Raw genomic sequence first — 23,577 nt, 5'->3', positions numbered from 1 at the left:
TTTTAAAGGATAGCATATTTGGAAAACAAAATGCAGTTATTTCACTTGACCTAGTATTTTCTCCCTTTGAGTTTTCCAGTATAGCTCTCTAACGATCAACTACATTATGTGTAGTTCTACCCTTAACAGTAAAGGCTATATAACTGTTCTGCTTACACAACCCATATTTAGACTTAAGTTTTCAGTATGAAGATAATTGTACGCAGTGCCATGCAAGTATTTAGACATCTGCTTCTCCACATTCCATTGAAATAAATACTTTCTATTTGTCCTGTGTCTATTCATACTTGTCTATTTGTATTGGGTGATTTTATGTAATACAGGTGTTATATCCTTAAGATTTATGCTTTTAGGACCTTGAAAGATTTCATTCTTTCTGTCATTGCTCTTGCACCATTTTGATCATCTTGTTGCAATGATAAACAATTTGTCATTCACTAGTAAGGCACCTGTAGCAAAGGGAGATCCTGATTTTCCATTTTCTGTCCCATTTGTATTGATTATAGGATCAGAAATCTTAAATCTCAGTCCTCCATGCCTTGGGCTGCTTACAGACTCGAAGCTGAGCTAATTACAAATTCCTCAATATAGGCTGTTTTATTTTCTTCACATTTAGCTTTTATTGGAAAGGGGCTTATCAGTTCACACATACAAAGTTAAGGCAGTTCCAGAAACACAGATATTTTGCAACTCAGAAGATTCTAGCTTGACCAGATCTTAAGCAGTACATTCAACGAAACATTTCAGCAATTTTATGTTAGAAGGGCTTTGGGATTAGAAACTGCTTACCATTTGATACTGAATTTCCATTTTCAGCCATCACAGAACTGGACAGTGGATTAGATGACTGAGTTCCATGGTTATTTGCATTTTTATCCTGGGTTTCTGATCCAATATCTAATGTATTTGGATCCTCCCTGCTCCTCAAGTTCAGATTAGTTTCAGCACCTGACACAAACAGAGAAAAAGCTTGTCAGCTTCCTATTAACTAGTGGCTTTCACATCTAAGTAGAAAAAACTAACACACAGAAACCAAACTACTTTATCAAATTAGTTTAATTAATCACTAAATTCACGAGTGCAGTGATAAATGTGGAAGGTTTAACTCAGTGATTTTTTCAGGGTTTTTCTTTTTTTTGCTAGTGTTCCACTTGTAGCCATTTAGAGTTTATGGAAATGAAAGGCATTAACAAAATTTGTACTGTTTATTTTCACACAAATATCAGCTGATAAAACTCAACAAATGTTTGTATTGCCCCTATTTTAGATTCTACTCTATTTCACGAGTTCATATATTGCTGTCATCACTGCAATGCCTTTCACCATTGCATTAGGTGATACTAGCAACAGCTATAACATGGGTTTATATTTTTCTCTTATCTCCTCCCACAAGAAATGAAATGGCTTTTGATATGAAACCGTATGTAGCAAGATTCCTTCCAGCAGAATCTCCCCGTGGGCATTATTTACCCCGCCTCAGGGCTCTCCAGCCATCAATTGTCATTTTCTATAAAGTTCCAGGTTTTCATGTCATATAGCCTTTTAGTTAAATTTCTTCAAGGCATCAAGAGGAGATTTGATCCTGACTGAGTTCCCAAGCAATGTACAATGCACAGGCATTTCTTCAGAGAGAAAGGCAGAACTCTTCTTCCCCTTCTGACCGATGGCACATCCGCATGAAGCAGAACAGCTCACAGCAAAGTGTCCGGAGCTGGCTCTGAGCTTGCCTGGCTTTGTCAGCCCAGGGCACCACAAGAAACAGGGCTCAGCCATCAGCTGTGCCTGAGTGGTGCTCCCCACTGGAGCTCAGGGGCCGGAGGCAAGTTTGGAGCCAGGAGATAAGACCACGAACGGATGGGGATGGTAGGAGGGACCCCCACTGTAATTCCGGTGTCCCTGGCTATCTCCACTCCACCGCTGTGTGGCAGGGCTGATAAGGCTGCATGAGATGCTGCACTGGCAAGACTATGCATTTTTTGATGGATTTCTCTCTCTTCTCTGTAATTCTCTTCATTTTTTGGTGAACATATATACATACTCTTTCCTTGCCATGATCAGGTTTGTTTCATGGAATACAAAGATGAATTCAGTTCTCTCTCTGTTTAACTCCATTTCAGTTTTCCTCCTTCCACCCCCTCTGAGAGCTGGCCTTAGCTACAGGGCTGACATATTATGGCTGACCCGGGTGCAGAGGGCCTCGTTTAGCACTCTAAAATGGAAATTTGTCTTCTATGACAGCTCTCAAAGAGCTATTCCTTTATTTTGGTTGTGTCTATTTAAGCTTTGTCGTAATGACAGCAACAACCAACGGAGGTCAAAAGACTAGCTATTAAAACCAACATTACAGCATTCATGCATACTTCCAATGACATCCTCAGCTCTCCCAAACATAAAATATATTCTTCTAAGTCTTGAGCACATGAACATTTTTCAAGGGGACAGGAAAAACATTTTTTCACCAGGTAACAGGTACTTTGCCTGCAGATTTTCAAACTTAATGCTGACTGCATGGTTAATTTTTCATTTTTATGCCTGAACTGAAAAAACCCACCTGGTTTATGAAGTACCAACACTTAAAAAAATAATTAATGACATAAAAACTATATAACCATCTGGTTAACTTGAAATGTTTCGTTTCATTGAACAGGGCTTTCTTGGTTTTGTTTAGCTTTCAGTTATCTAACTCTGAATCTTTCTTAACATTTCTTCTTCTAACAAAAAAGCTGTCTTGAAAAGTCAAAAAGTTCATTTCCAAGCTGTCAGAACAAAACATTTCAACTTTTTTTTGGCTTCCTCCCTTGCCCTGATTGCCGATCATTTTTTTTTTTTTTTGCCGGACCTGATTGGAGTGTTTCAGTGGCACTGTTTCATAAATTCCGTATTTAGGCAGATGTGCTATGCATTGAAAAAATTAGGCCAGCTCTACCCACAGTAACTGACTTGGGAGAGGTGGTAAAACCAGAGTCTGAGCTGGAAAATGCATACAATACAATTATAAGAGCATGCCTGATTTAGCTTTTGTACAAGCAAGTTGACTGCAAAATGCATCTTTGCAGCTCATATTAAATTTATCTGAAAAGGAAATGTCACTTTTAGATGTTAATAGTCAGTGCACTTGCCTATAGATCATAATCCACCTACGTAATTATTGTACCACCTTTTACATAAAGAGTCTCAGGGGAATTAGCTGGGATCCTTACTTTTCTTGATATCCGAAAGATTTATTGATTTGTCTGACATCTGCAATTCATCTGAGAATGTGCAACTCAAAAGACTTTTTCTTGCACTCCTATTTCCAGGGGCCTTTTGTTTCATAGGTACATTGGTATCTTTTCATGGCATTCATGAAGGGCTCTTGGAAAAAAAAGGTCATCTTTTCTCTTTATATCTGTAAGATGAAATACTACAAAGAATTGTGGATAGCTACTATTCAGCTAAAGTGTCATCTCAAATTGGCAGAAACAAGTAGTGGATGGATATGCAGCATATCTTTTGGGACAGCTATCTAGATAAGAGATGTGTTATCCCATTTGCTCTATTCAGTCATTGTAAGAACTGCACACCTTTAGTTTCTAAATAGAAGACTATATAGAGAAAATATACTTCATAGAGTCTTATTTAATTAATCTTGAATGTGGGAAAGAAGCCTGTATTTTGTTTCAAAATATTCTGGATTATATAAAGGTACTTGTACTAATTTCCTATATATAGGCATCTTCAGCTCCTCGTTGGAGCAGATTCATGCGAGTCTATGGAAAAAGTGTAACTGCATATGTTGTGTAACTTCTAAGACTCCTGGGGAAGCCAGAGTGTAGCCCTAGCAAAAAAGTACAGTTCTTTTATTTTGGACTTTCTGTCAAATGGGTGAGTTTCTGAAGAAAATCTGTTCTAGAAATAGGATAACAAGAGGATGTTTTAGTCAGGTGTAACCAGTGTACTGTCCCAGTGCTGCAAAACTCACCTAATATCACTGGGTAATTCATGTTGGAAGGGACCTCATGAGGTCCCTTGCGTACCCCTGCTCCAAGGAGGTTATGGGTGTCTTTCCGCACCGGGGGGCACCGAACTGGCCACAGTACCCAGATGTGGTCTAACAAGAAGCGCTGGGCAGAAGGGACAACCCCTGCCCCGACCTCCTCGCTGTGCTCCTGCTGATGCAGCCCCAGATGCTGCTGGCCGTCTCTGCTGCCGGGGCTCGCTGCCGGCTCCTGCCCGGCTCCCAGGGCCCCCAGCACCCTTTCCCCAGAGCTGCTCCCCAGGCAGTCAAGTATTGGTCTGAAATTCACTTCACCCTCATGTTTTCTCACCTAATATAGAAGTTTGGACTTTTCTCCACATTAATGTCAACTTTTCCCTGCTGCCATGAAACCCTGCAGATACAAGTATGCGCTGCTTTCTCATCCCTTATCAACTTCTGAAACTATCAAAAATACTTTAGGAGAGAGGAAAAGAAAAAACTGTGGTTCCTACAGTTGAACATCTTCACCAACCCACTGAATGTTAGCTTTTTGTTCAGACTTGTGCTCTGCTGTTCTCACCAGACAGATGGATTATTTACCAGGTTTCATTTTTTTTTTTTTTAAGTAGCAGCATCTTAACAGTTTCCAGCTAGTAATAAATGTTATTTGAAGAGTCATCCATCCCTACGTGTGAGAGACTAGCTACAGACAGGTATCAGCTGTAAGACCATGGTGGGAGTTCACGATTATAAAAGGAATACAAGCTTTAAGTGAAACCTACAGACTCTTCGCAACAGTGAACAGCGTTTGGATTATTATTTTGATAAACTGACTTTGCCAAAAAGGTATCTCCGACTCAGTCAAATTCTGCTCTGACTAATCTTGCAGTTAATGAGGATGTATGGACTACAAGGATGTACGGATGTTTGGATTGGGGGCATAATTTGCCCCTCAACTGCAGCACAGTTAATAGCTGGAAGCAATCACGTGTACAGTGCTTCTAATCAGAGTATGACAAATCAAAGTGTAACAATTATTTCCTTACAAGCAAGCTCTGTATTCCAATAAACCCACAATTACATCAACAACATTACTTGAAAAGTGGAAGAGGAAAGGTATGCAAAAGAGGCAGCTCACGAAATCCACAGTTGCCTCTTCTTTTCAGTGTTCCTGGAAGAGATGAACTTTAAAACTCACAGCAGAGTCATAAGGCACAGGATGGAATGAAATTTCACTTGTTTTGGAAAGAAAAGTCAGAGTATAGCAATCATGGAAATCATTTAATATACCTGCTTTTTATTTTCCTTTTTGAGTCATTGTTTCACTCTTAAAAGAAATCCAATGCGCTGAAAGTCTACATGATGTAACTTTTTTGTCAAAAGAATAACTTAAACTCTTTTAATTGAGCTATGACTTCCAAATACCCTATTATAAAGCTCTTTTTTCCCAAACATAAAATATAGGATCCAAACATCATAGTTATTTCATAAGTAGTATTTAGGCTGAACTAATGCTGTTATCGCTAAATTAGAAAATGGGCCAGTATAGGCTCTATTCAGATGACAGATTAAAGTGCAATATTGAAACATTTTGAGAAACTATTAGTTTTGTAAGGAAATTATATATTTAGCCTATTTAATAAAGTCTAAAGCAAAGTATAGATGGATGACTGGTATCAGTGTTTAGGTGGAATCACCATAGACTCTTGTGCAGCAAGACATGAAAAAACAGTATGTTATTAAAAGCCCAGCAGTAACTCACCTGGCTGGGTTGTGTTTTTCTTTTCTGTCAAAGTCCTTGGTTTTCCTCTCCTTTCTTTAAATGTATATCCATAACATATATCTGTCCTCGTATGTTCTTTTTTCAAATACTTCTCCTTTTAACATTTCGTGCTCATTTACAGTCTGACTGAAAACTCATTAATAACAACAGAAGGCCTCCACTGCTTTCAGTGGGTTTTGGATCATTCATGCTTACCTTGGATGCTTTGTGCAGCACCTCCAAAGCACCAAGGGATTCATAATACAGGGTAAATACGGAGGGCCTCTTGCTTTGTCTGTCCTGGTAACTCAAATGTGGCCATAACTATTCTCTGGCCCTAAGGCAAATGGTTAGAGACCCATGTCTATGCTGTTACACTTTCCTGCTTTCCACAGCAGAGGATGCACCCAAGTTGCCTACTGGGAATAGTCCCTGGTCTCTGCCATTTCCTGAACCATGCCCAGATCTGTCTGGAAGGGAGCCAGACTGCCAGGTCCAAAACGATGCCAGGGACTGCTCTAGCACTTTGACTGCACAGAGGATTGAGCTGCCATACCCAGGACATTCACTGGCACGGGCTCTTTTACTAAAACAGACATAGCCCTTCACCTTGACAGCACTAGTTACCACAATCAGAAATGAGTGGTCAAGATAAGTCCATCTCAGGAAAAAAAGGAAAAATACAGAAGAAAAGCAACCTCAAACCAGATGGGGCTAGTGGGGCACAGAAGAGTTGTACAGCTTCTGCTGAAGTCACATTTAGAAGTTGCATCCTGACTGTACAGGGGGAGCAGCTTCTCTCGAGTTTTGCTCTAGTGTAAATAGAAGTCATACACCCCTCTTAATCTGATTTGACTTGTACCCGGACCATTCTTTCAAGGCACACATGCCTTTTCATTAATTAAACAGGGAGCTAAGGCTGAGTTCCTAGCTGAGGAATTTGTGCCACAAGCTAGGCAGGACGTATCTAGGTCCTAAAGTAGAAACAGTCTCTATCCTGGTCAACAAAAACATCAGCCCCATAAAACAGAAATGACAAATGTTATAGAAAAAGCTTAAAAGCTTTTCCACAAAGGAACAAAACCTACAAAAATATCTAACACATATAATTATGGAAAGAAATACATGAAAAAAGGGAGAAATAGCTCCCCTTCTTATCATTTAATATCTTTAATAAATCCCAGGATAATGTCAAACATTATTTCTTCATTCATGGAAAACATGGCTTTCTGTAACCAATAATCAATATAAGGTTTTAGTTATCAAGATCCACAGCTATTCACACTTCATTAGCAACTATGAGATCTGGGAGACACATACATTCTGGCAGATAAATTAATGTAATACAGGAGGAGAAGCTTTTTACCTGGCCTATCAGGGAATCTAAAAGCTAAATAGCTTGATTTCCTTGAAACCTGTGGCTAGCATCCAGAACAATGGAAATTTCAAATGAAGCAGCTTGTCATTATACCTGTGAATAAGAGAGAACTGACGGATCCTATTAAGCAGCATACTGAAGACAAAATGTTGCAGACAGAAGGGATTCCTGATCCATGCTCTTGCTCTTTCTTAGGAGAGTCAGGAATACACTGAATCCTAGAGGCCAACCCTGAATATTTGTTACATTTACTGTGGTTAAGTGGACATTGTGAAGTGAGGAAAAAAAACCAAAAAACATGGCGACTGCAGAAATTATGCAGGTTTTTTTTGATGAAGGGAGAGGAAGCTTAAATAACAGGCCATTTTATTTTGGCTCAAGTGTTTACCACTGTGTTTTGTTGCACCTTGACAATTGCACTTGGTGTTTCCTGTTCTGCTCTGACTTACTGTTGAGACATTCCTTGTCCGTGGCATTTGCTAACTACCCTCAGCACATGTTGTCTTGGGTGTCCTTTTGCTGGATAAATGCATATTGCTTCAGAGTAGTTCAGTTTACCCACATGAAGTCACACTGTGACCTGCTGTAGCATGACTGTTTACTTTGTTTGCCCAGAGCTGGAGGCAAACAGATGCATCTTATTTGCTGAAAGAAACGGAGCAGGATGAAAACTGTCAAGACAGGATTCCCCCAGCCTATTAGCGTGTATTGCCTGTCTCACCCTCACAGTTGTGCTGCCGGCTGCCGCTGCCATCAGAGGTAATCATTATTCATTGATTTATTTCACCTCACAAAGCCTGCCCTTACAGCAGCAATTGTCTAGGATTTCCCCCTGCAATGATGCTCCTAGGATAGGCAGCAATGAATTTGTACTGTCACTTCCAGCACCCTTTCTCTCTGAGCTGTGTTTAATGGAGCTCTCAGATGGTGTTACAAGCCGCTCCAGAAGCCACATTCTTCAATGGAGCAGGTAAATATAGAAACAGACCCCTTCTTTGCTCTGAGAAGCTGCATTTGTGGAACCTCTGTATGAACACTGGAAAACAAAGAGAGGAGACGCAGGCCATGAAGAACATCAAGTGACAAAACTCACTCTACTGGAGGTAAAGACCTCCTCTGAAGAATACTGTGTTAGTGTGACACCGATCAGCCAGAGTTCAGAAGATAAGGCTGGTTGGTAGTGAGAAGGAAGTTGCTGAAGCAACTGCAGGAACTCCTAGGTCTGCTTCAGCTCTTAAGAACCATCAGCTCAATTACATTTTTGTAAATCACTTCACAGCTGTGGGAAGTATACACCTAAAACAGAAAGGTTTCTTCTGCTTTCTTCTCTGATGGACCTGTGCTGGTGGGAAGATAGTGCTATTATCTTACATTCATTTCAGTGACAATCATCACAAGCTACAAACCTTTCCCTCCTTCCCAGAACTAATGCTAGGGACATCTTTGGGTCAGGTAAACTTTCAGAGTTGGTGAGGGAGATAGAGAACGCAAGTGCCTTCTTTCCCTGTCTGGAGAACTCCAGATTGTTTTAATTAGTCTCATTCCCAACATAAGACAAAGAATACTGCTGCTGAAGTGGAGAAAAGAGCCTTCTTAAATACTGGTAATGGATGAAGAATATCTGGACAGGCTGCCAACTCTCCTGCTTGATAGTATCTGAGCAAGAACTTGAAACACAATTTTAATGCAGCAAGTGTGCTAAGAGTCCAGCCAGTGCATGTTTCAGAGACTGGGGATTTTGTTCAACCCATCTTCTCTAGGAACTGATGTCTGCAGGCCTTTCTGAGGTTCATCACTAACCACAGAGGGCAAGAAGGAGGGCAGCACTGCTTGGGACAATTTCCTGCCCTAGAAGAAGCATTTCTCCCCTCCATGTTCCCCACCTTTTCAAGTCTAATATGGAAAAAAGTAGCTGATTTTACTCTGTAATAGTTTTGTTTACTCTTAGGTGTGTTGATTGGCTGACCAAAGAGTCTATTTCTTGTGTTTGTGTAGTTACAAAACTGCTGGTGTGCTGGAAAAGGAGGAGGCAATTTGGTAAGAACACAGCTTCCCTTTTTTAAACTGTTTTCTTCTAACTAATGTCAATGGAGCAGTTCTTTTTGAAGGCAGACATTTAAGTTTGTTGAGGTTTGTGTGTCATATCTCAGTAACAAAACAGCCATTACTTCTGGGCTTTAGCTGCTATTGGAAGGAATTATGTGATGAGACACTCTCAACCTTCCTCCCCCTCAAACACAGTTGCAAATATTGTAAAAATAAACAAACAAAAAACCCTAAACAAACAAACAGACAGGGATTTGCCACTGCCAACAGCATCACATCAGTTCTATTTACTTTTCCCACAGAATACTGCTACAGAGATTTTTCAGAATCTCTCTCACACAACTTCTGGCATCAACTGCAATGCAGAAGTCATAGTGTATATGACTGTGTTAGGCAGATAAATTGAGTAGATCCTGAGGGACAATCCAAGGAGTATTTTTGGATCACCTGTCCTGCAATCCTGCCCACCGAACAGAGACAGCTATTCTGGAAAACCTCTCAGACACCACTCCCTATTTGCTTTTGAAGTGAGCTTCTAAAAAAAAAATTGAATTTAGAGATTTCTTTAGCTTGTTTTTAAGTTCATTTTGAAGGGATACAGTGATGGTCAATGACGCCTCCGTGAACTTCAAAGCAAAAACATATAGCTATCACAGATGCAGTGTGATAAGCATCCATACTGTGCAAAAATATAGCCAACCTGTGGCTAAAAACTATCACTACGTACTACTAGCGTGTCAGCATCATACTGCAACCAGTCCTTAAGGAAAGAGCTAAAAGAAATAATGAAATGTGGAACTTCAGGTCTAATTTTTCATATGTTTTTTCTTTTAAAAATTGCACCCCACAAAGGATAAAATCCATATTCATGTTTTTCATTTTAAAATAGAGTGAAAACTCCAGCCAAAAGAGCACTGAACTTGAAGGCTTCTTTATTTTCCCACTCACTAGTGGGCCCAGGGAGAAGATGGATGCCCCAACTGCTACTCCTACTTCTAGTGCTCCACTTCCAAACACTCTCCTACCCTCTCAACAGCAGAGTGCAGCTGTGTGGACAGAGCATGTGGGTCATGTTTATGACCAAGTCTTTTTCCCAGTCTCTTTCCAATAGTTTTCTCTTGCTTCTCCATCCAGACCTGCAAAATGCTGATTCTGGAACTGGAACACAATCCACACATGTGGGTCTATAGAGTTTCATGGTAAGCTGCACAAGTCCTGTCAAGAACTTTGGGTCATCACTGAGGGGCTGGAGTTTGCGCAGTCACAACTGCATTGCTCTTGGATACCTGAGCCAGTGAGTTTAGAAGTAGCTCGGTTTCTTTACAACACATCTTTGGTTGCTGTGTAGACATACTGCTAAATGAAAACCTGATCGATGTTGAAATGGCCACTCTTGAACTTATCTAGGTCCAAAAATAAAAAGTCAACACATTTAATTGTTAACACTTCCAGTAAGAAAAATTTTACTATGTTTGAGGCAAAGCATTTCAATACTTTCCAAACATTTTTGAAAGACTGGATATGAAAGAGTATTTATTTTGGCACAGAAATTCAGAATGCTTGATTTTCATTCCGGGACAAAACAAAAATAAATGTCATAATCTTGACATTTTCTGTGAAATGGAATTATTGTTCTCTACTGAGGTTCTATGCAGAAGATGATTTAATGCTGAGATGGATCTAAATAAGTTAAAAGCATCTGAACAGATTTCTCACTCGAGTTGAGAAATTAATTACAGACTTTCACTACAGTAAGTGTTCAAATTTCATTCTCCACTACGTCCCAAATGCCTGTAGTCCTGTAAAATCAAGTGATATGACATTTACTGCCAAATAGCCGTATTCTTGGTTGGTATCAGACATGGAAGTGTGCTACAATTCAATTTCCTTGTTCTCTGAGATATGGCTAATTTCTCACATTAGCGTATCTTTGGTTTACAATTAGTGTTGTAGTGGTTCCGAAACAAGGTCCTTTGTGGTTCTGCATCTTGGATCACAAATAAAAAATACTGAAGACTGTTTACTGTTTAAAGAAGCCTACAACACTGTTAGTAATGAGACAACTTCCCGAACCATTGCTGAATTTGGAACAATGATATTGCAGCAGATGGCGAAGAAAAGACGTTGTTATGAAAATAATAATCCTGTAAATGTCTACCTGAATGATCAGTCACTATTAAAGGTGGGATATTATTAAAATCTATGGGCCTGAAATGCACTAGGCTGAACCAGTATGGTGTGGTTATTGGGCTCCAGTATCAGACAAGATGAAGGGGACATAAAGTAAATCCAAACCAATAGAAAGAAAGCAAAAAAGAATCAGTAATTTAAAAGGAATGCCTGCAGTTCTCAGAAATAGACTGTGTAAAAAGAACAGGAAAGTTGGTGCAATTACGTCTCCTCAGTTCATTCCTGTTAACCAGTGACTAGGTATGAACATGAGAGAACCCGTACTGGGTCAGACCAAGGGTCTGTCTACTCCAGGATCCTTTTCTGACAGCTGTAGATACCTACAGTATAAGATTGTGTCAAAAATGCAGTGATATTTCCTGTGTGAACCTGGGGCTGCACAGTCTCCTCCAACCTCTATTTGACTGGATATAGGCTTTGGAAATGTGTGGGGGAGTGCTAAGGATCTGATTCTATTTTCAATACAAGCATTTAAAATGCAAAATAAATATAATAAAGGTTCATGACAATATCCATTATTTTTTCACCTGAAGATGAGACTTGATTTGTTCTTCTAAGAATCTTCAGGTTAAAATTGTTTATGGTAATCATACACAAAGCCTCTTTTCCATGTCAGAACAGAAAACCAAAGCAAATTACACATTACATGATTTTAGGCTCTACGAGCAAACAGTGAAATCAACCTGGAAAAGAAATGCTAGTGAAAAAAAATAGTCGTAACAGAAATCCAAAAAACTCTTTAGCAGTAAACTATACTAGTTTTCAGAGATTCTGAAATGGAAAATTATTCTTGGTATATTGTGTTTATCCTGAAACAACAGATCTTTTTTTGTGAGAAATTATCCAGATAATGGCAGACTTATAGATGAAGGGAAGACTGCAGGTTAAGGTGGTATCTTTCAGGCTGTAAAAAAGTTCATAGATATTCTGCAAACAGGAATGGAGGGTACTTTCTCTAGACTCTTCTAACCCCTTTTTCTGCTGCAGTAATGCAAACTACAATTATTTCCTCAGAAAAATCACCCAGCATGGGCTGGATGGCGACTGTATTGCCAGCAGTTCTGTCTCCTCCTTTGTAATTTTCTGCATAGCACATCTACGGCTAGCCACGTATGGGTCTTTTTTTATGACACACATTGAATTCTTACTAGCAGTGCTTTGGCTTCCTCCCACTTTTCTGTACCTACTGCAAGAGGTTCAGACTGAGAGCTGCAAGTAGTCCATAGTGAATCAGAGTGATGACTCTCCTGTGTTTAGGCATCTAATCTGAAAATTAGTCACAGAAAGCCACCCTCACTCCCTGGTAATTAAGGCAATTATATAAACAGATATTAATCTCCGAGAAGTGTTGTGAAGCTTAATTCATTAAAGTTTTAATGGCTTGAGAATTTGACTTGGAAGATGTTATAGAACGTCCAATGCCTCATGTAGTCACTCCTCCAGCATTCACAGGTAAAAGATAAAAGTTGAAAACACAGCTTTCTGCATTACTCATGTTTTTTAAGTTGTTAGCTTTTGCCACAAAGTAAAACTGTTACATTGTATGAATACAATGTAGGAATAATGAGATGCAGATATGAATATTATCTTTATTAAGTTGCTTAAGAGGAAAAGCTGAGTGGCTTAGAGGATAAGGGACTGGGATTCCATCTCAGAAACCCCAGTGGGGATTTAATTTGCAATCCACTGTTGAGATGTTAGCTGCACAATAGCTTGCTCTAATCTGCTGATAGAGGGAAATTATTTACTAGCTATCGAAGGGATACCTGCCTTTGACAGGACAGTACTCCCCATACATACACATTAAATCCTGTTATTTTCCAAGTCTGAGCCAATTTCAATAAAGAGTGTTTGGCAAGCTTTAGTCCCAACTAGGTATGTCTAAATATCTGTATTATTTGTCACAACTGTATTAGTTGTAACTATCTTCCTGTGATTTCCAATGCTTAAACTGGAGACTGTGGAATAATTCACTGATATGTGAAGCTACTTGCCTTGGAAATACCTCACTTAGGAAGTAGGTAACGAAGGGATTCATACAGTTAATGGATGCCAAAGATATTGGGCAAACATCTGAACAGTTATCAATATTTTGTTAACAATCTAATGTTTGCATGCCTTTTCTGTTGTTACTATGTAAGTTACTAAACTGTTTTGGAAAGGAATAGGTCACTGAAGCATGTATAGACTTGCATATACAGATCTACTTGCATTGAAACATAATAATTCGCAAAATTTGGAAGCCTATATATTGGTGACCTACATAAAGAAAAGGTCTTCCTAATTTATTTCTTAGGCACCTAAATCTGGGGTTGCAAGCTTGCACATTTTCTTTTGCTCAGACACGGAAGTCGTCAAGCATCCATGCCAATCTCTTCTCAATAAGCAGGAAGGAAAGACATTACATCTTTATCTCAATAGCCTGATGGTAAGAAAATTCATCCAGGCTAAAGGAAAAGCATATTTCCTTTGCTCCTTTCCCTTTAGGGTCCACACGAATATTCACTCTGCCAATCTGAGCATGGATGATGGGCTGGGAATTATTCCATCTTTTGTTCTGAAGCTGAAACGATTCCCCTTTGTATGGAATAATTTTAATATCAACTGTACCAATCAAGAGAAATAACACTACGACCTAGCAATATGAGTATCATTCATCCATGTTGAGGAAAAGAAAATTCTGTTCTTGCTCCAGAAGTATTTCTTGTGATATACTTAAACATGTAATTGTCTCTTCTTTATATAAGGAATGTCTTATATGTCGAATAGTTAAAAATATTTGTACATTCTGCTAGAGAGTGTGTTTTTGTGATTAAGGCATTGAATTGGGTTTCATTAAGTCCAGTTTCAAATCTAAGGTCCTGCATAGTAGTATCCGAGTAAGGGCTCTGCACACGACCATTCAGTTTCTGTCTTGCAAACTAAAATTTCTACTTCTAGAAATCAGGGATAATAGAAAAAATATGTGTGTATGTATTATCGCTTATCTGCACTCAAGTCTCGTTTTACGTGGAGTAAAAGGAAATCCCTGTTTAACAATACAGCTGTAGCTTCAATGACAACTCTTTTCAACCTTGGAGAAATCACTTTATCTCGGTTCCCACCTGTTACAGTTTCGCTTATTTAAACTATAAGCTCTGCAGAGCAGAAAACTTCTCTTATTACACATGAAGTATTTTGCAAGAAATTGCATACTATATGATCCTGATCATTGCTTGAACCAGTAGATGCTACTGTTGTATAAAAATTGGCCAGGCTAGGCCACCAGTTAATTAAAGTTCTTGCCAACTGATTATTTTTTTGTTGCTTTTGTAAAAGAATGCTCTCAGTTCAGTTCACAGTTAAGTCTGCAGCCCATCAGAAAACCACAAGTCTGTTCTATTTTAATTTTGGATGATCATTTCCCACAGCGAGGTCAGGAGCCAACAGGACATCAGGCCTTGAAACTACTCATCCAGGCAAGAGGAAGGCATGTTGGGGGATCTGTCTGTATTGCACTTTTATTGGCAAGGAGACTTTTATCTCCAAGGCTGATGATCCCATACAGAAACTTATTGATTCCCATAGGTAACTCTCCTTGACTTCAACATGGCCCACTATTTTACCTTCTGTTTTCAGTTAAGGTTGTTGGTAGGTTATAACTTATGGAAATAAAGGATATTGCACATTACAGAGTGCTGCTTTAGGCCATGTCTTCAATTTTGATGAATTTCCATTAAAATTAATTTATCTCCTATAAATAAAATATTACAAATTACAAAAAGAAGAAAGGGAGGAGTCTTCCGGGAACTTAATATGCATTAGGAAATAGGTGATAAAAAATCAGAAGGTAAGATATGGATGACAACTAGGTTTACGTAACAGAGTCCACTCTGCTGATTGCTATCTTATTACTTTGCATCAGAGATTAAATAAAAAATACTTTTTTTTTCCAGCTGTTCCCTGGAAATTAACTGAACATGCGAAGTACATGAAAAAAGGCAAATTGTAAAACCACGCACATACATTCACCTGTATTTCTTTGTTACTTTCAATCCATCTGCTCATCACTGAACTATTCATATGTAACTGCACTTAGTATACCGTAGCTTCCTAGCTCATAAAATATTGATTCAGGTTTTTTATCATATATCTTTCTTGAACTTTGATCTTTCATACTTAGTGCTGCCTTGATGAAATATTTAGAGTTACAGTATTTTCCAAGTGAAAGGTAAATTTAGAGGTTTTTTTATGGTAGCCTCTGTCAATGCACTAGCTTCAACCCACAGGAAACACAAGCTGAACTCTATCTTGGTCACATTTAGTTGAAAATTGCATTTGCAAAAATCCTCCATCCCAAAGCAACATTTTTTTTTTAAGGTAAAGGTCAGTTTTGTGACTTGGTTGGAGTAGGCTTACCACACTTCCTCACCAGGTACATTGAGAGAGCCTTGAAGAGATACAACCAAATTGCTGACGTTAATAGTTACTTCCCAGTGGATAAAAATGTATTGTCTATATAATAAAACAAGACCCCCAACTTAAAAAAAAACCCACAAAAACCAAAAAAACATTCTACATGTGTTTATAGGCATTGAATGCTATCAAGTAATTTTGCCAAAGCAAGCAAAACCATTCTCTTGAGGTTGAGAACTGATGAAGTCTCAGTTCATAGCTCATAGCCGATTGAATTCGGCATCTAGGAACATCCAAGTCCAGCTAAACTTTTTCAAGGTCTGGAGGACTCACAAGGGTTCTGTCTACCACGGTTTCCCTGATAGCTGGTAGGAGCTCCCAATATAAGTCTCTTGTCTCCACCTAGTCACTAACTTTCATGAAACCTGTAAAAACTCAATTAGTTTCGAGACCTTTATCTCCTTGTTGTATTTGGTTGAAAGGGGTTCTGGCTGAAGGCGGCCAAGGTTCTTCGGGACAGAGAGATAGGATGGCACACAGACAGACATACTCATAACCAGAGTAAGCACGAACAGCTGCTTCTGTTACCTTATGGCTGCGTAAATCAGGATACAATACTAAAATCAGTGGAGCAGTATATATTTAAGAAAATGGACAATGAATAAGAAGATAATCTATCCCACTCTCCAGTTTTGTTTTTTATTTCAAAAATAGGAATTGGGCTTCTCCCCCCAAAAAGGTGGCAGGATCAATAGCTCAGGTGAAGTCCATCTACACCAATGTATGCATCACGGGCAACATACAGGAAGAGCTGGAAGCCATTGTGCAGCTGGAAAACTACGATATAGTTCCAATCATGGAAACATAGTGGGATGACTCACACAACTGGAGTGCCGCAATGGATGGCTATAAACTCGTCAGAAAGGACAGGCAACGAAAGAGAGGCAGTGGGGTAGCCCTGTATGTTAGGGGGCGTTTTGACTGTCTAGACCTTGACAATTGTGGTGAAATTGTTGATGGGTAAGAATCAAGAGAAAGGCCAACAAGGCAGATAGCATGGCAGGAGTCTGTTACAGGCCACCCAAACAGGAAGAAGAGACAGATGAAGTATTCTGTAAGCAGCTGGGAGAAGTCCCATGATTGCTAGCCCTTGTTCTTGTGGGGGGACTTCAACTTACCAGACGTCTGCTGGAAACACAATACACCAGAGAGAAAACTGTCTCAGAGGTTCCTGGAGTATGTGGGAGATAACTTCCTGACACAGCTGGTGAGCCAGCCAACTAGGGAAGGCTCCCCGCTGGACCTGTGGTTTGTGAACAGAGAAAGACTTGTGGGTGATGTGATGGCTGGAGGCCATCTTGGGCACAGCGATCATGAAGTGATAGAGTTTTTGATTCTTGGAGAATTAAGGAGGGGTGTCAGCAGAGCTGCCACCTTGGACTTCGGAGGGCAGACTTTGGCCTGTTTAGGAGCCTGGTTGACAGAGTCCCTTGGGAGGCAGTCCTGAAGGGTAAAGGAGTCCAGGAAGGCTGGACATTCTTCAAGAAGGACATCTTAAAGGTGCAGGAGCAGGCCATCCCCATGTGCTGAAAGACAAGCTGGCAGGGGAGAAGACTGGCCTGGCTAAACAGAGAGCTTTGGCTTGAACTCAGGGAAAAAAGAGAGTTTATGACCTTTGGAAGAAGGGGCAGTCAACTCAGGAGGACTACAAGGATGTTGTGAGGTTATGCAGGGAGAAAATCAGAAGGGCTAAAGGGCCAAAGCCCAACTAGAAGTTAATCTGGCTACTGCTGTAGAAGAGAATAAGGAAATGTCTCTATAAATACATTAACAACAAAAGGAGAGCTAAGGAGAAACTTCATCCTTTATTGGAGGCAGAGGGGAAACAGTGACAAAGGATGAGGAAAAGGCTGAGGTACTTAATGCCTTCTTTGCCTCAGTCTTTAATAGTATGACCAGTTGTTCTCGAGGTACCCAGCCCCCTGAGCTGGAAGACAGGGATGAGGAGCAGAATGAAGCTCACATAATCCAAGGGGAAATGGTTACCGACCTGCTACACCACTTAGACACGCACAGGTCTATGGGCTGGATGGGATCGATCAAAGGGTACTGAGGGAGCTGGTGGAAGTGCTCACCGACCCACTTTCCATCATTTATCAGCAGTCTTGGCTAACCGAGGAGGTCCCAGTTGACTGGACGTTAGCAAATGTGACGCCCATCTATAAGAAGGGCTGGATGGAAGATCTGGGGAACTACAGGCCAGTCAGCCTGACCTCAGTGCCAGGGAAGATTATGGAGCAGATCATCTTGAGTGCCATCACATGGCATGTACAGGACAACCAGGGGATCAGGCCCAGTCAGCATGGGTTTATGAAAGGCAGGTCCTGCTTGACTAACCTCATCTCATTCTATGAGAAGGTGACCCGCTTAGTGGACAAGGGAAATGCTGTGGATGTTGTTTACCTGGACTTTAGTAAAGCCTTTGACACTGTTTCCCACAGCATTCTCCTGGAGAAACTGGTTTCTCACGGCTTGGATGGGTGCACTCTTCCCTGGGGAAAAAACTGGCTGGCTGGCTGGCCCCAAAGAGTGGTGAAGAGTGGAGTTAAATCCAGTTGGCAGCCAGTCACAAGTGGTGCTCCCCAGGGCTCGGTGTTGGGCCCGGTTCTGTTTAATATCTTTATCAATGGTCTGGATGAGGGGATCGAGTGCACCCTCAGTAAGTTTGCAGAAGACACCAAGTTGGGCAGGAGTGTTGACCTGCTGGAGGGTAGGAAGGCTCTACAGAGGGATCTGGACAGGCTGGATCAATGGGCCGAGGCCAATTGTATGAGGTTCAACAAGGCTCAGTGCCAGGTCCTGCACTTGGGTCACAACAACCCCAGGCAACACTACAGGCTTGGGGAAGAGTGGCTGGAAAGCTGCCCAGTGGAAAAGGACCTGGGGGTGTTGGTCAACAGCCAGCTGAGTATGAACTGGCAATCTGCCCAGGTGGCCAAGAAGGCCAACGGCATCCCGGCTTGTGTCAGAAATCGTGTGGCCAGCAGGACTAGGGAAGGGATCGTCCCCCTGTACTCGGCACTGGTGAGGCCGCACCTCAAATACTGTGTTCAGTTTTGGGCCCCTCACTACAGGAAAGACATTGAGGTGCTGGAGCGTGTCCAGAAAAGAGCAACAGAGCTGGTGAAGGGTCTAGAGAACAAGTCTTACAAGCAGCAGCTGAGGGAACTGGGGTTGTTTAGTCTGGAGAAAAGGAGGCTGAGGGGAGACCTTATTGCTCTCTGCAACTATCTGAAAAGAGGCTGTAGCGAGGTGGGGGTCAGTCTCTTCTCCCAAATAACAAGTGATAGGACAAGAGGAAATGGCCTCAAGTTGCACCAGGGGAGGTTTAAATTGGATATTAGGAAAAATTTCTTTACTGAAAGGGTTGTCAAGCATTGGAACAGGCTGCCTGGGGAAGTGGTGGAGTCAGCATCCCTGAAGGTATTTAAAAGATGTGTAGATGCTTAGGGACATGGTTTAGTGGTGGACTTGGCAGTGCTAGGTTTACGGTTGGACTTGATCATCTTAAAGGTCTTTTCCAACCTAAACGATTCTATGATTCTATATTGCCCATTTTTGACTACGCTGCACACAGCTCTAGTTTAAGACAAGCTGTTTGGACAGACAGAAGTGAAGAAGCAGAGAAAACAGTCCAGAGGTTTTCTTACTCTAAATTTTAAATTCACAAAATTTTGTGTTTGGGAGATGCTACTAGGGATAGAAGTTTCTGTATACAGTCCACTGACTATTTTGAATAGTCGACTTTTTTTTTTTTTTTTAATCAGAAAAGTAATGTGAATACTATAGAGTCAGTGTTGTAATTGATATGCGGAACCGGGATTTACTTCAACTTTAATCATTCAGAAATTACAACTCTACTAGTTTAATCATCTAGGCTTTCCTCATACCCAATGGAGAAAAATATACGGGAGGAATTAAACTCTCAAAATTACTGTCTCTCCAAAGCCTAAAGACTTGATGCCTACATATCAAGCTTTTAGATGGACAAAGTTACATCAGAAGCATCTCACCCTTACAAAGCAGCCTATTGAATCTGTTAACATCAGGATGAATTTTCAGTATTCATGAGATCCATAGATTTGTTCCAGTAACAACATTAAACCCTTTATTACCCTGACAAGGCAAATAATTAAGTGATAATGTCTGAGGACTGTGGTCTCAAAAACCTTTAGCAAAATGGCAAGCATTGTTTCTTTTTATAGTTGGCTTTTGCACCAGATACAAAAGATGTTCTCCAGATGCAAGAAAGCCAGGATATCAAGTAATCGCTGGGTATGCAAGTTAAGTGTATGTAAATGACAGGAAAGGTAGAAATAAAAGGATAGAAAAGGGAAGCAAATATAGTTTGCTGCACGACTCGCCATCTCAGCTTTATTTAGGAGAATAATACTGTCTGTATCACCAAATTCAGAATTTCATGGAAATGAAATAATGAAATCTTAAAGGGAAGTCTTCAAATTAAAAGTACATGCTATCTACCAGACACTTAGCCATATATTTCATTCAAAGTATTTCTACAGATTGATACCATAAACTCATTTTCACAGGATGTAACATCTGTGTTTATTTTACTGAGACTGATAGAATTTTTAAAATAATCCATTTAAATTTGTGTCATACAAACATTTTGGTAAAAGAAAATTTGACATCTGAGAGAAAACCTGAAGACCTAAAATTTTTATATGCAATGTATTTTCTATATGTGCTTCTTACGACTACAACAGACCTTTCTTTAAAAGAAAACCAAACAATGGTTTTGTTTTTTATTTTTACCTACTCTATCAGCTTCCAATGTAAGAAAGTTTTTGTGCAGAAGAAATACACTATACAGAAGCACAGAGATCTGTCTTACCTTCTGGCTCCCTGATCTTGCGTCCTGCTGCAGATTTTCGTAGCACACTCCGTCCTGAGTTGAACAAGCTAGTTAACTCATCAAGGGGACTGGTCAATGACCTTGAGTTTGTAGGGTTGTATGGAAATGAAGATGATGAATTTGAGTTCAATTTCCTGTGATCTGCTCTTGCCACCTTTGGGGAGTAAGGCAGTTTGGAGAACGGAGAAGATGAGCATCCAAGCTGAGCAGGATTTTGTCTCTGAGGTACTTTTGACAGATCTGAGTTTGTACCCGTTTTCCCTGTATTAATCAGAAAACTAGCACAACTCTCTGGAGGAAATGCAAAATGTGTGGAAGCCCGGTAGGAAATAGGAGGTGGTACTGGAGGAGGGGGTGGTGGGAGAGGAGGAGGTGGTGTGGAAGGAGGGGTCACTTTGCTGGAAACATTGAACACAACCAAGCCTGGAGATGCTGGTCTTTCATTCTCCCCTTTCTGGTTTTTGGAGTACTGTGGTGATAATGGACTTGAGCCTTCTGACTGCACAGGGTATTTTAGGTTGGTTTCCAAGACAGGAAGCTTTTTGACTTCTAGTGGTGTTAGAGGTGATTCATCAGAAGCAGGTGAACATGTGACAGGGGTTGGAGGAAATACAAGAAGTGGTGGCCTGTGGGGGAGCAAGTTAGGGAAAGGGGCTGGAATGTCACATGAGTCTTTATAGATCAAAGCTGCTTGACTGTTTCCATCCAATGTTCCATCTTCAATGTTAACATTTTTTTTGCTTTCAAACAACAGAGGAGGAGATCCAGTCACTACTGGAATTATTCCATTACCACTGCTTCCTTCTTCTGGTAGAAAATACTTCATTTCTTCATATACAGACTCTCCTTGTTCTGGACTTTCTGCTTCAGCAGAACTGCTTTTCACTGCATTCCCTACCATTTCAATATAAACAGGCTCATTTTCCTCCTCTTCCTGAGACATATAGAGACTCAACACACCATGTTGTGGCCCATCCGCAGAAGCTGCTCTCTGTACTGTCACAGTGTCACAGCCACCTGGTGTAGCTACGGTGCTTGCCTGTTTTACATCCCCAGGCTTTTGGCCAGGTATTTCTTCATAAGAGCCACTAAGTTTCGTATTGGGACTTCGTTTTGGTTTTCTGGGAGGTATTTTTTTCATAGTACTATAGTCATCACTGTGTGGCCTTGGACGGGTCAGTACTAGGAAAATGAAAAAGGTCTGTGTTACTAACAGATCAGAGTCAGTTTTTTCCTACACAGGTCTAGTACTTTAAGCCTTCAAATGCTGCCCATCTAGTTTTACAATTAGCAGAAGTCACAAACACAGAGATTCAGCCAAAAGTATAAATATTTCAAGGAATGAAACCCAGAACTTTCATCTTCCAAACTACAAGCCTTTGCTACCTGGGCATATAATCTGCTTTGGTAATCTCTACTGCCACTAGAAGATGAGAACTAACGCGTGAGGAGAAAGCTTTTGAATCCAAGATCTGTAAAACATGGAAATACATGCTTGTTATTCCTTTTGCCCCAAGGGAGAGGGACATGCTTTTAACTAGGAGTTTCAGCATGGTGCTACTTTGACACACGTATTATTGCCAGTAACTGAAGTATCCCCCTTTCATGTAGGATCAATAAAACTCTAATTATAGGAAGATATTATGCCTATCTCTTCTTCTTTTGTACTGTGGGTGTGGAAATAAAGTTAGGGAATCCCATAGCCTAAAGGCAATTCCCCCCACCTGAATATACAGCTAACTAAACTAGATGTCTTTTCACAGCCTCCAGGCACTTATGGAGTGGAGAGACTAGATACCTAGGTGATTGGTCTTTTAAGATCAAAATTAGATGGTGTAAATCAGAGGTGGTTTTGGACAAAGACTCAGGAAACTGACGTAGTTCTTGGAAAATGAGTAAACGGCAGGGAAACTGGCCCCATTGTTTCATACATACAAGAACTCCAAAGTTGTTTTGTAAGTGTGTACAAGCATTAGTGCTAAGACCACATGTACATGTATAAATTGTCATTCTTTAAAAATTGCTGCTAGAGCTTTTTGGTTAAATCAATCATCTGTTGCAGAGCTGGGCATAGAAAGCTGAAACCACTACAGAGCTCCTTGAGCCATACTAGTTTAAAAGTATATTGGACACAGTTCATCTCTCCTCACATAGTGCTTGTGTAGGAAAGACAATTAACTCTATCCAGCTGAAACCAGGACAACGAGCAAGGAAGAGGTTAAGAAAAATGGACTTGCATCTAATGAAGAGGACATGAGAACGGTAATCATTTTGCAAGAGGAACCTGCAAAGATTTCCATCCACTGTATGCAGGAGTAGAGAATGGTTATACATAGCTTTAAACCCAACTTGAAGGATCTTCTCTGATAAGACAGAGGATCCTTTACACAAAGCATGACAAGCCAGGTTTATCAAGGAAAAGCAGAATGCATTCCTTCCCCTCATCTTCTACTCATTCATTTCAAGGGTGAAGGAGGACAGAACAACTGAACTCAAAACCATTCTATATGCACTGAGATATGCATTGAGACACTCTGGGACTTTCACAGCACTTTCCTTCTAAACAAAAATTTCACTGCAAGCAAGTTATGGCACAAACATAAACCACTGGATGCGTAAGTTATTCATGTGAACATAGAGAAAAAGTAGGAAAAAGTTTAACGTTTAACTTGGTGAAATTCAAGATTCAAGCATTCAGTTTTAGTGATGCAAGATATTCTAATGTACAGTTTAAAAGGTGAAATAAAATGGTCAGTGGGGTAGAATAGCTCAAGTTGATCGAGCATTTGTCTCTAGAGGGAGTTCTGCAAGTAAGTTTTGGTTGTTGACAAACTAGGCAATTGGAACACATGAGTATTATTTGCTGATTTGGAAACAAATGACAAATTGACTAATTTTATTTACTGCCACTG

The 23,577-nt window shown here is 40.3% G+C and overlaps 1 protein-coding gene across 6 annotated transcripts in view; it reads right to left on the bottom strand.

Annotated features, from left to right (window-relative positions):
- MYO16 (myosin XVI) overlaps positions 1-23,577 on the bottom strand; it is a 393,567-nt gene that overhangs the window by 24,522 nt on the left and 345,468 nt on the right. For 5 of the 6 annotated variants that reach the window (XR_003921201.2, XM_029999071.2, XM_029999067.2 and 2 more), the window contains exons 32-33: positions 20,645-21,847; positions 790-948 (exon numbers count right to left, since the gene is read on the bottom strand). Coding sequence is in view for 5 of the 6 variants with exons in the window: in XM_029999071.2 (XP_029854931.1) it covers positions 790-948; positions 20,645-21,847 (1,362 nt within the window). In the remaining variant the exon portion in view is untranslated. The remainder of the gene's footprint in view (positions 1-789; positions 949-20,644; positions 21,848-23,577) is intronic. The other variant, XM_029999070.2, reaches the window with a different exon arrangement.

This window comes from Aquila chrysaetos, chromosome 23 (genome assembly GCF_900496995.4).
Source record: "Aquila chrysaetos chrysaetos chromosome 23, bAquChr1.4, whole genome shotgun sequence".
NCBI lineage: Eukaryota > Metazoa > Chordata > Aves > Accipitriformes > Accipitridae > Aquila > Aquila chrysaetos.
Note: the sequence above shows the minus strand (reverse complement) of the source record. Positions and strands in the feature narration are given on the sequence as shown.